At 33.8% G+C, this 15,830-nt stretch overlaps 1 protein-coding gene across 1 annotated transcript; it reads right to left on the bottom strand.

The window, feature by feature from the left end:
- Positions 1-1,083: 1,083 nt before the first annotated feature.
- Positions 1,084-14,850, bottom strand: LOC123898479 (cullin-4). The gene is made up of 17 exons (XM_045949447.1): positions 14,421-14,850; positions 13,597-13,712; positions 13,150-13,496; positions 8,818-8,998; positions 8,260-8,382; positions 7,879-8,166; positions 5,290-5,415; positions 5,044-5,145; positions 4,897-4,950; positions 3,707-3,813; positions 3,547-3,607; positions 3,326-3,457; positions 3,092-3,229; positions 2,914-2,994; positions 2,654-2,734; positions 1,763-1,843; positions 1,084-1,430 (listed from the first exon to the last, which is right to left on the bottom strand). Exons 1-17 carry the CDS (start codon positions 14,650-14,652, stop codon positions 1,317-1,319), a joined length of 2,364 nt encoding a protein of 787 aa, XP_045805403.1. The 5' UTR covers positions 14,653-14,850; the 3' UTR covers positions 1,084-1,316.
- Positions 14,851-15,830: the final 980 nt, after the last annotated feature.

The following is a 15,830-nucleotide window of genomic DNA, read 5'->3' as shown; positions in this document are numbered from 1 at the left end:
AAATCAATTTAAAACGATACAACACTATTAAACTATTACATATTTATAATAAAAATATTTATTTATAACAAAATTTTACAAAAATAATGTGAATATTTAACATAAATATGAACTTTAACATAATGTTGGTAATAATTTTGATTAGTCAATATTAAAATCTTTGAAATTTTTTAATTTTGTTAAAATGATATGATATTTTATAATTGACACCATTATGAAATTTTGAAATTCTTCTAAAAAAATAAATTATAATTGATCAATTTATATTTTTAGTAAAAATGCAGGTAACGGGTACGAGTATAGGGTATGGGGATGGGGGCAAAAGTTATTACCCACACGGATATGGGTACGGGTATTTTTTCAATCCGCGGGTATGAGGATGGATACTATAGTACCCTACCCATACCCTACCCATTGTCATTCCTAACAATATTCATTTGGATTTAACTGGTTGAAGTCTAATTCAATACTTCGGAAATGCAAAACAACCCATTGCAAAACACTAAAAATGAAAACATTATAAAAAGAAAGATAAAAAGAAGATTAAAGAGCATATAAGAGACTCGATGTTCTATCCAGCTCCACAATAACCATTTTAGAAACCTTTTGAAATTGAAGCCAATGTTATATAGCGTCGTATCTCAATTTGTACAACCAATTACCAGTAAATTTAAAAACAGAGATGACACAACCTCGATCTATTTGGGTGTGTTTAAAGGAATGTGTTAATGGTGTAACCCTAACATTCCTAGTAAAGTAAATGTCCAAATTGATCATTAAAAATATTTTGTTTACACAATCTTAAATATTGGACAAATTAATCTTCAATAGAGACTAAAATGTCCCCAAAAATTATTCTATCTTTTTGTCAAGACTAGTAGTTTAGATATTTATAATAAAAAAAATCTAAAATAAATAAAAAGATTATATGCTGCGCAGCACCGGTGGAAGAAAAATGCATTGGGTTCAGGCTTTTGTTCACATCACAATTGTTTTTAGTTGCAGTAACCGGTTGAAGGAAAATGTTCATTATATGAGAGAACCCTTATGGAAATCTCTATAATTTTGTGGAACCATATTTAATTTTCAAGAAAATGAAAGGAAATTCAAAAGATGGAAAACATATACTTTACAATTACAGTACAGTTGTCGATAAATGAAAGGACAAAAAAAGGGAAGGGATCCGTTTTTTTTTTTTTGACAAGAAAGGGAAGGGATCCGTTGTTACTGTACATATATGACAATGGAATAACATTAAGCTTCTCCCATATCAATTAAAAAAAAAAACTTTGAAATGTAAAATAAGGTAAAATATACTATGCCAAGTAATTGTATACTTGAGGGTTGCTCTTGTCCCTCTCCAGATACTCTCTGTCGATCAGGCTTTCAATCCTTTTCTTCAAATCAGCTGGTTTAATAGGAAATTTGAGCTGTTCACAAAAAAAATCCGAAAATCAGTGCTTATAACAACAATCACAGGGAACAGTTTGCATAAAAAACTATCACTCATAAGCATAGAAAGCATAACGGCTCTGTAGCCGTTATCTGGGTGCATCCAGTGCCGCTATAGATAATTGGTTGCAGCATAACATGTTTAAGAATAGTATCAGTAGTAACTCCGCAAAGTAGCTTTGCCGACAACACTATATCACAACATTAGAAGAGCAGATAACACTATTTTGATATGGAAGTGATGGAACTACTTGGGGATTCACACAGACGTCAATTGCATTAAAAGAATGAAAGGTAGCAATGATGTCACCTGTTGGAAAAGTTCAGTAATAAGAAGTGTGTGACTAAGCACTTTCCTAGTCTTCATTATCCTCACAATAGCAGCATCAACCTAAAATAAATAAACCATGCCAAAAAGGAAAAAGGTTATTGATTGTAATCATTATTAGATGTTCAGTACTTTTTTTAAAACCAGTACATAGACATTTAAAACACATTTTAGATACCTAAAAAATACTGGATGATACCGATTGTGTATAGAAGGATGTCCAAGTAAGGCACCCTTGTTTGGTTGCAGTCAGCAATAATAAATATCCAAGTTTTAAGACCAGAAAAAAATCGAAGTTTAAATATCTCAAATTAAAATAGTATTTTCCGATTTTCTGTATATAATTAAAATAAGTAGTATTGAATATAGGGCTAAATTATTTTGTCCCCCCACAATTCCTAAAATTTGGTTTTAGTACCCCTTACAAAAAGTTATGTGATTTTGTCCACCTACTTTAAAAATATGTCGTTACTCATTCCCTTGAAGCAGGCATATGGAGGTTACTACAACTGAATTTCAAGGGACCACAAATAACATTGGGTTAAGAAAACACATCACTTTGATTAAGGGGGACCTAAAACCAAATTTTAGGAAATTTGATGGATTAAAAACATTTTAACCCTTGTGTCAAAAAAAAAAAAAAGTTAACCCTAAAATATATTACAAGTTATTTAACCATGAAATTTAACATATTAACAATTTCGTGAAATTTCTTGCCAACAATTGTATTTCTAACCCTATTTTGTCTTGAATGACCACTAATCCATCTTAACACCTCATCTCCAACAACACATCCACTCATTCATTTTATTATTTGACATATTTTGTGAAATAAATAATCTAAGCAAGAAGGAAGCTTCTAAGAATAATGACCTGATATTGACGATCTTGGAAAACTCTTTCTGTGGTGTTTGTGTTCTCCTCCACTGTCTCCTTCAACTGAATTGCATTCACCTGCACTCCATAACGCAAAAATTAGTTTGAAAAAGAACCTCGGTCATAATTTTAGAGTAACCCACTACAAACATCAACCATTGTAAAGGGCTAAACTATGGTAACCACAATTAAAATTTACATGAAAGTTTGAAATCAGTTAATCTGGTCCATTTTGTAGTAAGAAATGGGTATGATACCTTTATACGGTAAAGAGGGGCGGTAAATGTATCATTAAAAACAAACGAATCTTCATCTTCAACATCTCTACCCTTTGGCATCTGTTGCATGTTCAACAATAAGAAATTAAAGGAGACCATATTATAATATAAACAAATTCTATAAACTGATTAATTCTGCAAATGGTTACAAACAAACCTTTTGCAGAACACGAACTTTTCCACATGCAAGTGATTGCAGAGTCCTTCTCAGTTCCTTGTCTTCAATAGCAGTAGAATCCTTGATATCTTGAAAGCTTAGTTTCTCAGCATCATTGAATTGCATCAGAACAACAGTCTGGAGCAAAGGCAGACATGCAGAATTAATTCCAGAAAAATGTGTCCAATACAAGATAAACAAATGAAACTATAACAAAATAATAGAAAGGCAAACCTGAAATAGGGAGACAGCCAATTCCTTTTTCCCTTTCGGAAAATCTGCCTTTAGGACACAGTGACCTAAAGAATTTTGCCACATGAGACGCCTTCCACTGTATTTGCTTAAATAGAACTCTTTAAAAATATCCTGAAGAAGAAACAAAGCAAAAAGGGTCCTGTCAAAGAGTCACTTAAAGTAACAATTAAAAGAGCATTCATTTATGACTTGTGCTGAACCTGATAAACATTTAATTCATGAGGAAGTCTGACATCCATGGGTGGATAGGTTGGCCAGTACCTGCACCCATCAAACAATTATTGTAAGACTCTGTAGAAAATAGAACCACATTAACATTACTGGTGCCAATAGATAAGAAAAGGGAAACAAATAGCTTACCCAGTAGTCAAGACATGAACACTCATTTCAATCCCAGATGGGAGTTTTGTTCTCGCCTGGGATGACTGTCTGAAGGACTCGTTTATTTCTTTTGATAATTCAATGTCCTGTATCAAAATAATTTTGAACAAAATTGTAAAAAACTATGAATAAAAGCTTTAGTAATTTATGAAGTTTTTCAGATCATTGTCATTAAAATATTACTATAATATTAAAGAAAAGAATGTCATTTTGGTGAGAGTCCTCCCAACTCAGTGGTGGTACCAATAGAGTACCACATCCAGTGAGGGTCGGAGCAAATTACAAGCACAGCATATGAATGTCCAACTTCTAGGTTCTTGAGACTTAGACTCCCTCCCAAACTTTATTCCTAAAACTCTAATAATTGTCCTTTATTACTTCACCCTTAGTATCTACATACAGCATAATAATTTCCAACCTTCTAGGTACTAGAGACCTAGATTCCCTCTCAAACTCTATTCCTGAAACTTTCATAATTGTCCTCTATTACTTCACCCTTAGTATCTATATAGAGTGTCATATCCCACCTTTCTAACCGAATGCCTAAACTAACTGATCCCAACTAAGTAATTCGGCGGGGTTACTTAAATTGATATTCACAAAGTAGTCATACAAATCTAAGAAACCCAAGCACATGATATATATTTTTTTTTGATAAATCCAAGCACATGATATATGGACTTCAATCAAATAAAAATACCAAATTACTGCTTGTTCACCAGGTTCAAAAGACAAGTGATAGATCATTTGATGGCTGTTTCAAAAATGCTTGTTTGACTGGCAGCACAATTTCATAATTGATGCATAAAAATGGTGCCATAGATTTTAAAACACGTACAGAAGTCTACACTGGGAGAAGAGTAATTTTCCTTGTTCGAAATCATGTCCAATATTGTTTATCGTCTCTTCAAATTGTAAATGCAAGTAAATTGTAAAGCAATAACATTTTATATGGGTGAAGAAGTTTATTACTCAAAAAACAATTTGAACCTCAGCTGAATCTTAAATGTGACCCAAGGCCGGAAAAGATCATCTCTAACCAGGTTAGAATTCGAAAAGAAAAAGACATGGGAAAAAATGAGGTTGGTATAGATGATTTCAATCCAGTTCATGCTAACCAGAAGCTAAATAAAATGTCTTAAGTTAAAAACTAATTCAAAGATATATACCTTAAACATTCCTTCCAGTTTGTTTGTAAACTGGCTACCACACTCAGTCTTCAACTGCATTGATGAAAGGAAATTGCAATGTTAATGAAAACTTGCCGAGGAACCATATATTTATTTAAGAAGTTAAATGGAATAATGAGCCTTCACCTTGGAGATCATGGATTTCTCCGCGTCAATAGAAGCACTCTTTCCTAACAGTAGTCTTTTAGCAAGATCTTTCTTATAAAATGCCTCAAACACATCCTTACCCTTTAACAATAAAATGACAAGTAATCTTGTGTATCAGCATGGAAGAAAAAAATCAGCAGATATGCATGATATCACTACAAACATGCATAGTACAGAAAACAAGAGGTAATTGTTAGCTGCTCAACAATGAAACATTATGCTTACCTGAATGAACCTGAATAAAACCAGGACTTTATCAAGAGTGCCCTCTAATTCCTCTTCTGAAGTACCCTTATTACCCGCACGAAGTTTATCATCCAAAAACTTGGCAATTAACTCTGCAGGTCGGTTCTGCAATGTAAAGAAAATAAGTTAACAGTCAGTTCACTGCAAATCACATGCATAATCAAACCCACATGACGATAAAAAATAAGACCCAAATTGAGAACCAAGAAACATATGTCAGACATATCACAAGCCCGCACGTAGACAAAATGTAGTAATGACTAACGATCAATTATCAACCACTGTTAGAGATATAATAACAAGAACTGATTGATGGAAACCCAAAAAATAGTCGAGAAAATAAGTTTGTTTTATTGGATAAATGATCAATTATCGATCACCGGCAGAGATATAATAACAAGAACTGATTGATGGAAACCCAAAAAATAGTCAAGAAAATAAGTTGGTTTTATTGGAAATTGCATAAGCAAGAAAACAGGAGTGGATTACACAAGGAACTGATCCTTCTACAGTTCTACTCTCCCTCAGTACTGCTAGAGGCCAGGTCCTGGATCATGAAAAAAGAAAGAAAAAATAGCCCCCCAAGAATATGGCTTATGTGCTCTAGGAGAAATAAGAATATAAATGGGCAGAAATAGAACCAAAGTTTTATTTAAGTCATCTTCATTTAGCAACATTTAACCTTATGCTCACTAAAAGTTTATTATTCAAAATGGCATAGTCACTTCTAACAAATTATTGCTAAATTTTTTAATGTGATATGAGCACAATGGCATAAACAAATTTGATTTCAACAATAATATTCAGTAATAGAACAGTTATATGCCAGGGCAGTTATGTAGTGTAATTAATAATACATTATTTTATTATACGTGCTGTAGCTACCGGGAGGATCTGTCATAGTTTTTGGTGCGCATTCTGATTTAATTTCACAAGGCTGAGAACCTTTTTCTAAAAGAAGAGCCTTGGCTCTAAAACTGAAGTTCATCTACTGGATTTGTGGGTTATGCTTATTGCTGCATTGCTAACATAATACAGTTTAAATGGGAGCTCCACTATCATCTTTGGTTTTTTTAGAACTCTGAATCCATCAATCTTCACAAATTGCTTGGGCCATTGCTATAAACTCAGCTTCAACACTACTTCTGGAAGCCACCCCTTGTTTCTTGCTTCTCCAAGTTAATAAGTTACGCCACACAGAGGTGCAATATCTTGAAGTAGACTTTCTATCTGTAACAGAACCTGCTCTTAGTTGGTTTTTTAAATAATAGGCCCTTTCCTGGGGTAGTCTTTAAGTATCTCAAGATTCTGAAGACAACCTCAAGATGCTCTTCATAAGGAGAGTGCATAAATTGACGGGAAAAATATCATCAGGACAGGTATATGAGCCAAGTATATTAATTTACCAACGAACCTTCTAGTTCATTCTAGTGTCAACGGAAGTGTCTCCTTTTTCCCAAAGTTACACGTTTGGTTCCATGGGAGTATCGGCGGCTCTACAACCAATCATTCCAGTTTCATACAATAAATCAAGAACATACTTTCATCGGGAAACTACTATTCCCTTATTCGACCTAGCTACTTTCATGCCACGAAAGAACTTTATGGAACCCAAATCTTTAATCTCAATTTTGTTGTCAAGTTTCCCTTCAGCCTTTCCATCTCTGTCACATCATCTCTGGTAAGTATTGGATCATCAACATAAACAATCAAAACAGCCATCTTCTCATCAGAACCAAATTTTGTAAACAAAGTATGATCTGCTTGCCCATGAGTGTATTCCTATCATTTTACTAACTGGTTAAATTTATCAAACCTTTAGCAACCAATAGTTCCTTGTATCTTTCTACTGACCCATCAAAATTGTATTTTACTGTAAACACCCACTTGCAGCCCACAGTTTTCCAGCTAGAAATGCCAATAATACTCCGATAGTTATTGTTCTCAAGAGCTCCCTCATCTCCTCACAAAAAGTTCCTTCCACTTTGGAATTTTACTTTTTTTGGAATCTCTATGCAAGACAATTGAGAGGTAAAAGCAGCAAAGGAAGATAAATTTGAATATGATATGAATCTAGACATGGGGTCTTGGTGCATGATCTAACAGGTTTTATTAGGGTTATGAGGACAACAAGGTCACAGTGAAACAGCATTACTATCAGAGAGTTTTACATGTTGCACTTCAGTAGGTTGATCCTCCGTCAGTTCACATTCACGGTTGTACTGGAGAGTCAAGTCTTCTACCCCTTACTTATGGTTCCTTTTTACATAGCCCATTTCTTTCCAAGTTTGGTCTTTCTTGTTTCCTTACAAGGATAACTGTTTGGTGGCATTTGATTCTAATTTTATTGTCTTCAAGTTTGAGTAGTAAAGGATGTTCAGCGATGTTTAGCAAATTCACAAAATTTCACATTGAAAACTTGGGTGGCCTAGCCTTAAATGCCACAGCATAACATCATCTTTATTATTGGAAACAAAAAGACAAAAAAGAAACTTATTTCCCCCGATTGGTGTCTAGTTTTACGTCCAACCAACAGATATGGAAAAACCACAGCAAAATGGTAAGTACCTGACGGAGATTGATAAGATGCTCAAATGCATCTTTAATGGTGTTACCGAATGCTTCATTCTTGGCAAAGCTTTCTTCCCATGTTGTGTCAAGAGCAGCCTTAAATTCAAGAAGGGATTGAACCATGTCTTTGTCTTTCTCCTCATCCATAACAATGCCCTGCCCAGTTCTCCTGATGTATGAACTAAGGGCCTGCTTCAGTGACTCGAGGGCATTGACCCTTGAAAAGAGTGAGTGCATTCTTTGAAGGTCTTCAATACGATTTCCATCCATAAGCACAGAGAAACCCTATAACATGAAATAAAATCAAAGCAATGAGGAAACAAATTTAAAGAAAAGAGATCACCAGAGAATAACCAAGAAGCTAGTGGTCATCAAAACCTTATCAAGAATGGCAGGTATATGACGTTCAAGAAGTTGTGCTTCTGTTGTTTGTATCAATGACTTCTTAGTACTTGCATCCAAGTAGATCAAACATCTTTCATGTTCCTCTTGCAATCTTGTCTGCAAAATTGAGTACCCAAAAACATCCCTAGTGTAAGTATACAGTGTGGGACAAGGGAAGGATTTAATAGACAATAGGGAATAATATTTGAGGTCAGAATATCAGATAAAGTTCTGATATGGGATGATCCATCTGTCCAAGAATCATAAAAAATAACTGAAGTAAACAAGATAACTGTGCAGAAATCGAGAAATTGAAATAAAAGGACAGAATCAGAAAAGAATGTATTATTGAAAACTGAAAGAAACTTCAGTGTTTCCCCTCCAAAGGATCTCTCCTTTCACATTCAACTATAAAAATGTAAGAATTCTCCAATTTATACATGATTATCCTTCTACCTACGTACCCAAACTGTTTTAACTAATTGGCTACTCTAACTGTCCCTCATTTATATGTCCCGACAATAATACAAGGGGATAAAGAAAAGTAAGCACCTCCACATGCTTCAAGTAATCTGGAACATCTGATTGCTGCATGTATTTCACACCTTCAGCGGCATAAAATTCAGATGTACAATCAAGGAATGGCTTCTCAAAGCTTTCTGCATAAATTCCCAAAGCAGTAAACATCTTTAAAAGATGATTTAGAAGAGTTCTATCCACTGCTTCCCCTAATCTGAAAATAAGACAAAAGTGCAAAATGTAAGGTAAGCTACAACTCAAGTTGAAGAAATTGATGAACTTATTTATACTCAGATGGATCAGCCGGCTAAAATTTATACATTAAGAAAGAATTTAATGTCCAAAATTGCAAATGATGATCCGAGAGGAAAGGAAGTATCGAAGTTTCTGGCATGAAGGTGTCAACCATTGAAAAAGACTTCTGTTGGGATAGGTTCATTTCAATATAACAGGAAGACTGATCTAGCCCTAAGTCCACGCATCCTTAGATTTAGATCATTCATGCCAATATTGTACACTAAATTATCCATTGTACCCCGCCCACTAAAAACAGCTCCAATGCCAATATATTTTACAATTATACAGCAGTAAAACTACAAGCATATACATCCATGGATTTAGACCTTTCAAGCAAAAATTATTCACTAACTTATCCTTTGTAGAAGACCCACTGACAACAGCTCCGGTACCAATATATTTTACACCAGTAAAATTACAAGTATCTGGTAAAAGTTTGTTTAGGGATGTTAAGAAGATTAGTTAGAATTTAAATAAGATTTGAATTGTTTAATTCAGATCAGAATTAAGTTCTAGTTTTCCATTGCTTATTTCTCTCCTTTGTATTTTCCTAAGTTATAGCACAGATCATTTAGATTTTCCTAAACAACTTTGCCTTCACATTTTAGCAGTGTATGACTTCATATGAATAATAAGAGAGAAGTTATAATCCCTTATATGAAAATTATTACGTGCAGTTATCATTGACACTCAGGACATGCTCAGTCATCAGTTTGATATTCACTTAGGCAAGGATATTGAGGGGAAAACAAACTATCCTCATGAGGTTAGTTAAAACTTAAAAGTACAAGTTTTTGGCATGTATCTTTGATTCTTAACACTTGGATTTACTGATATGGATTCCAAAACTAAATGAGGAAACTAAATTGCAATAAGAATATAAGGCCTTATATTATGCAAAAGATGTCAATAAAAACCAAATGTTTGTATACTTCAAAATACAAAAGCTGCAAAAGATTAAAAAAGGAAATAAGCATAAGTTGAATTTCCCAATGCATTGTGATCAGAAGCTCAGTTGAACGGGGAATTACATAGGTTACTACACATTGTTGGTCTGTACAATAAACCAATAACTGCATACTAATTGACAATATTCATGTTACCAAAAGAAATGATTTAAGATAAAAATACATAATAAAATTGCAAAGAGTAAGTTGGAATGATATATTTTACATATTGCATATAATAAATAATAAAATGACAACAATATTAAGTCTCAAAAGTTCAGAGTAGAGAGGGAGAAGAGAGAAAATATTTCTTATAAAAATGGAATTCTTGTATGGACTCTGTAATTCTATTACAATCAATCTTTTATATAGAGATTCTGACATAGGTTAGACTAGCTGTTACTGTCATAACCGAATTTTTATTCCCATATGCCTGCCTCCACACAGGCTCAAGGTGGGTGAGAAACCATGTGAAGCTCAAGCACATTGAGCTTCATATGGTAGAACCTTCGTGAGCAATCTGGCCACTGATCCTGTACACGAATGTGTAAAACAGTGAGTTGGCAATTAAGCCCTTTCTTGCGTCAAAAAAATTAAAGCACTTCCTCACTAACAAAGAAGAGAACTAGTTCCACATGCTTAGTGCATACATGTAGAACTGGATTGCAAGGCAAGGCAACTGCACTCTGATTATCAAAAAACACTGGAAGTAAAAAACAGAACTCCACGTTATGTATTCTGCCTCTGATAGAAAATGCCACTAAACTTTGCTTCCTGAACTACCAAGAGATAAGGGTTAGGAAAAAATTAATTGCCGGTAAGGCTTGTTTAACAGTCTTAGGTTCCAGTTCCACGAGTTAGTAACAGAGATGGATTAATAATAGGATGTGGAATACCAGATATGGATGGGATGGATATTGTAAGGGTAGATGAGAGGATGCTGAGCACTGAGTGTGAGGAATAGGAATAGAATGGGAATCTTCATGAAGGACCAAGTCACGGGCCAAGACTCGGAAGACTCCTTGCAACATATAGGGAAAGTAAGAAGTAGACTCATCCTTGACAGAGGCCCCTCCCAGACTAACATTTTTTTTTAATTCTAAAAATAATTCTTGATTATTCCTTCCAATCCAAGTCTGCTTTTTAAAAGGCTACATATAAGAAAGGGATTCTAATTGATAAGATCATAACTAACAATTACTTACAATTATGTCCACCGATAGAAATCAAAAGTGGCACTTATTAATAAAGATTCTATGTAATAGAATCGTATCAAGACAAAAATTATAAATAATTCAAATTTTGAAAAAAGATGAAGGGTCCTTTGATCTGCAGAATGTAAGTACCGGACAGAACAGTACAGAGTTTAAGGTATTGAACAAATGTCGTCTTATAAGATGTTTGGTGGACAAAAGATTATTTTGGTATATTAGACAACTTGTGCAGAGGACAAAAAGTTGTCCTGTGGTTCAGTGAGGGACAAGAATTGCAGTTTTTGTCCTGTCCCTTGGACCCCAATTTGTCCAATCCCAAAAACAGTTTTAAAATCAAACAGTACAACTGAAATTGTCATGCCCAATCCCTTATTTTTTAGCAGATCAAACACACCCGAAGTATACCGATCAGCAAATCCTAATTAAAAAGAAGTTTAAAATTAAAAGGATAAAATAATCCTAATCAGTAATTCATAATTTATTGATGTCCTCTTCTTTCTCTGGTGCCAAGTCCCACATAACAGAAATGTCACATGGTGAGATGCTGTGGGGGACAACTGGGTTATGAAAGGACGCTTGAGGGCCAATGGGAATAGTGGCTGCCGGCTGGAACATGGTGAAAAGTAGGTGTATAAGCTGCTGCCTCTGAAGGAAACAACTCTTTGTATGGGAATCTATTCTCATTGGAAATTACATCCCTTGCATAAACATGCTGCCATTAGGAGAAGGGCACTTGTATGCAGCCTTTATGATAGGCAAAATAACCCACCATAATACATTCATGGGAGCAGAAGGCTATTTTGTGAGTGTTGTATGGTCTTATGAGTAGAAAACATGCACATCAAACACTTGAAGAAGGGATGAAGGTAATCTATGTAATTCAGTAACATCTTCATTTGAAAACAGTGTACCACAAATATCTGAAAGACAGTGTGTTTGTCATCAGAGTTGAGATGTCCAAGTCTGAGATTCCATGTGAAGAAGAAACCAGGAGCAGTAGATTTAAGTACATTGTGAGTATAAGTAATGTTTCCAGTAGGAAAAACAGAAGAAACCAAAATTTTATAGTGATAGAGGCTGGCTGTAGGCTCGGAAACTCATACAAGCTAACAAAACCTAAGATAGGAGATTTCACAGGACAATGGTTAGGATGAAACTCAAGTACACAACATTATCTTTTGTAAATTTACTGAGATTAATATGATTTTTTGCATTGGAGGGGGTATGAAGTATATGACGAACTGGAGAGACATTAGGATTAAGGGTGTGCTTGGGTAAACATCTTAATTAAGTGCCTATTGAGTACGTGTTTATCATATATGTATAGTTCTTTCTTTCTACAATAACAAGTGGAATGTAGTTATAGTGTTAAAACTACATTCGTATAAGTTATAAGCCATTTTCATAAGCTACCAATGTTTGAATGTTTTGTTTTTTTAATAATAATTTTTTTCTCGATTTATTAACCATTGCCCTTAGGGCACTAATTAGCAAGACCTATATGCATATAGACATATAGATGCGCAAATAAATAAATAGTTGCCTACAAATATATATGCATAACAATAACCAAGTCTTTTCCGAAATAGTGGGGTCGACTACATGGATCATTAAGATACCATTAAGTCCAAAGATAGACGATTCCTTTAAATCTCGGTTGATGGTTGGGTCTATACTCTATTTTTTCTTGGTCTCCTCTATCTCTAACTATTGGACTACCCTCAATTTGGTCTACTCTCCTTGCAGAGCTTCCACATATCTTCTCCATACCAAACCACCTAAGATGAAATTCTACCGTCTTCTCAACAATGGAGATTACCCTAATTTACTCTAATGATTATATTTCTAATTCTATCTATATTTACCTACGCATACATCACAGCAATTCATCATAAAAATTGGTTTACCTTTCACTGTCGATCATTCGTAGAAGACCAGTAACAGTTTTGTGTTGAACTTCAGGAGACAGTGAAAGATGTTTCCGAAAAAGTTGTAGGCCCATGTCCCATAATGACCGTATACTTGAATTTTGCTTCACATATGTCCTATCCAGAAACAAGGCTATATCACGAATCATCAGCATTTGATCACAATGATCCTGCCAACATCTTTCAACTAGAGATAGAAATACAACCAAATCCGGGCTTTGTCCGACCAAAGCCTGCAGTGCTGCAGATATGTGTACTTCACACTCCTTTTCAATCCGTTGATAAAGATTTCCACCCATTTTATGAATGCAAAGATCTTCGACGGCCTGTGGAGATTATGAGTTTACCACGAAATTCCCATACATTAATTCATGAAAAATATTAACAAGGCTAAATAAACCACATTACTAAAATTCAATGAATTACCTGATAAAGCTTCTCCAAGTCACAGGAGTTAGGTTGCTTAAAAAATATAGCACATATAGCAGACTTTAGTGTTGCCCATGTCTGCTCCTCAAAATTAGGAGGTATCTTTGGCTTACCTACAAAACAAAAACACGAAAGTACAAAAAATAAAAATAAAATAGCAGCCATCCTATTCATAAGAAAGGGAAGGAAAAAAATGATTTTTTTTTACGGTAGAAAAAAATGGTTTATGATACTGCAAATACAACACAAACTACAAATACATTCCATTTCAAAATCAGTAAAATAAACTCACACTACTACCATATTCTACAGATAAACTCAACACAGTCACACGAAAAAACATTCACATATTCAAATGTTCAAGCACAGATTAAAAGTAATAAAATAAAAATATCACAAAATTAAATCATATAAAATAAGAGCTCAATTGCAGCTCAACCTACAATCACAGTTTTAGAAATGCAACAAATACACACCAAACTCACTTCATAATTCAAATTATCATCATCATAATATACCTAGCTTAACACAATCACAATCTCCAAACAAGTCTACTCAATTCAGCAGCATCTAAAAAATCAGAATCTAACAAAATCAATCTTAAATTCAATAACTAATTGTAGCTAATCTAAGTCTTGAAAAATATAACCCTTACTCAAAGATCGAGTTTCACAGTCTAAAATCTTAACAAGTTCAGAATCTAACAAATGAAATTAAGATTAAATTAACAATACTCAAACAGAATTGAAGCTTAATTAACAATACTCAAACAGAATTGAAGCATAATTAAGCAAAAACAAAAACCCTTTGTAAGAAACAACCTTTGGTGAGCTTGATGAGTAATTTTTTAGCGGGTTGAGAAGGTTGAGGAGGAGTAGCTTTCTTGCGAGAGAGATTAGCAGCCATGGAGTTAGAGGAAGAAAGAGGATTAGGTTTGAGATCGTGGTCGAGAGAAGAATGGTCCAAAACGGCGTCGTCGTCGTCGTCGTGTGACTTAGCTTTTTTCATAGGGATTGAAGTAGCGCCGACTGAACGTTTTGTAGGGAGAGACATGAAATGAAAGAAACTCTCACTCTCTCACTTTTGTTATCTCAACAAATACACCATTTTGTGTTTTCTTCAGATCGAACGAGTTGAGGCCTGTGCCTTCAGATGATGGCATAACACAAACCTTCATTATTTTATTTTATTTTTCATTCTTGTTTTTTAAAAAAATTAATACAAATTTTGTATTTTTCTTTTTGTTACCATGTAATAAAATTATCACAAACTTTAGAAAGTAAATATAAAAATGTTTTTACAAACTAATAGGACCATATTTTCCAAACAAACATGTTTATTTTAGGTTTACTTTGTATTTTCAAAATATTATGAAATTTCAAACAAATAAATAAAAATGTTTCACTTCTTGGTCGTTTTTCTCTCTAATTAATTGAGTTTTTTTATAAGTTTTTTTAATTCATATTTAATTTCATTAAGTAACTTTAATTAAGTTTTCATATTTAATTTCATTAACTAATTTTAATTAAGTTTTTAAAGTATAAAATTTGGTTAATTTATTGTTTATGTGAAGTTTGATGACGCGAAACATTGAGAGGTGCAAAACAATACATTGAGGTAAAAACTCGATCCTGACAACCTTGGTTGTAAGCAATACATCTTCATTTGCGCATAGGACCCCAAAAGGATGTATGTCGTTGATACTGGTAACAACTCTTATACCATTTTTAATTGTTTTTTTAGCGGCAAAAGATGAATTTTATTAAAACCCACCAAAAGATAAGGCATGTTTATACATTGTGTATTTATATATTTAATTTTAAATTTAATTTTTAAATAACATATTCCCGTCATATCGTATAAAAAATTTTGAAAATTTTCTCGTATCACCATATCTAGCAAATATGTGTAAAGTCCACTTTATACAATTTTCGGTCGGGTTAGACATTGTTGCCCACCCCTACTTCAGAGTCTAAATATCAGTTTTACACAAAAGCTTAATTTTGTTCAGATGCTTTTAGTCATAAAAATAAAATATATTTACAGGGGTGCATGGAGTAAACGACAGGGTGTGGATAACAACTAAAATTTAAGGCCCAAAACACGGCTAGGAATCTACTATATAAGAAAATAAGATACTAATGAAATTTCCAATTTGCCCCTTTTTCATTTTTTGACACATAATTAATTCAGGGTTATTTTTTGTCTTTATAAAAAAAAGTTAGTAGAAA

The sequence above is a fragment of the Trifolium pratense genome, linkage group LG7 (genome assembly GCF_020283565.1).
Source record: "Trifolium pratense cultivar HEN17-A07 linkage group LG7, ARS_RC_1.1, whole genome shotgun sequence".
Taxonomy (NCBI): domain Eukaryota; kingdom Viridiplantae; phylum Streptophyta; class Magnoliopsida; order Fabales; family Fabaceae; genus Trifolium; species Trifolium pratense.
This window is presented reverse-complemented; position numbering and strand designations above follow the sequence as displayed.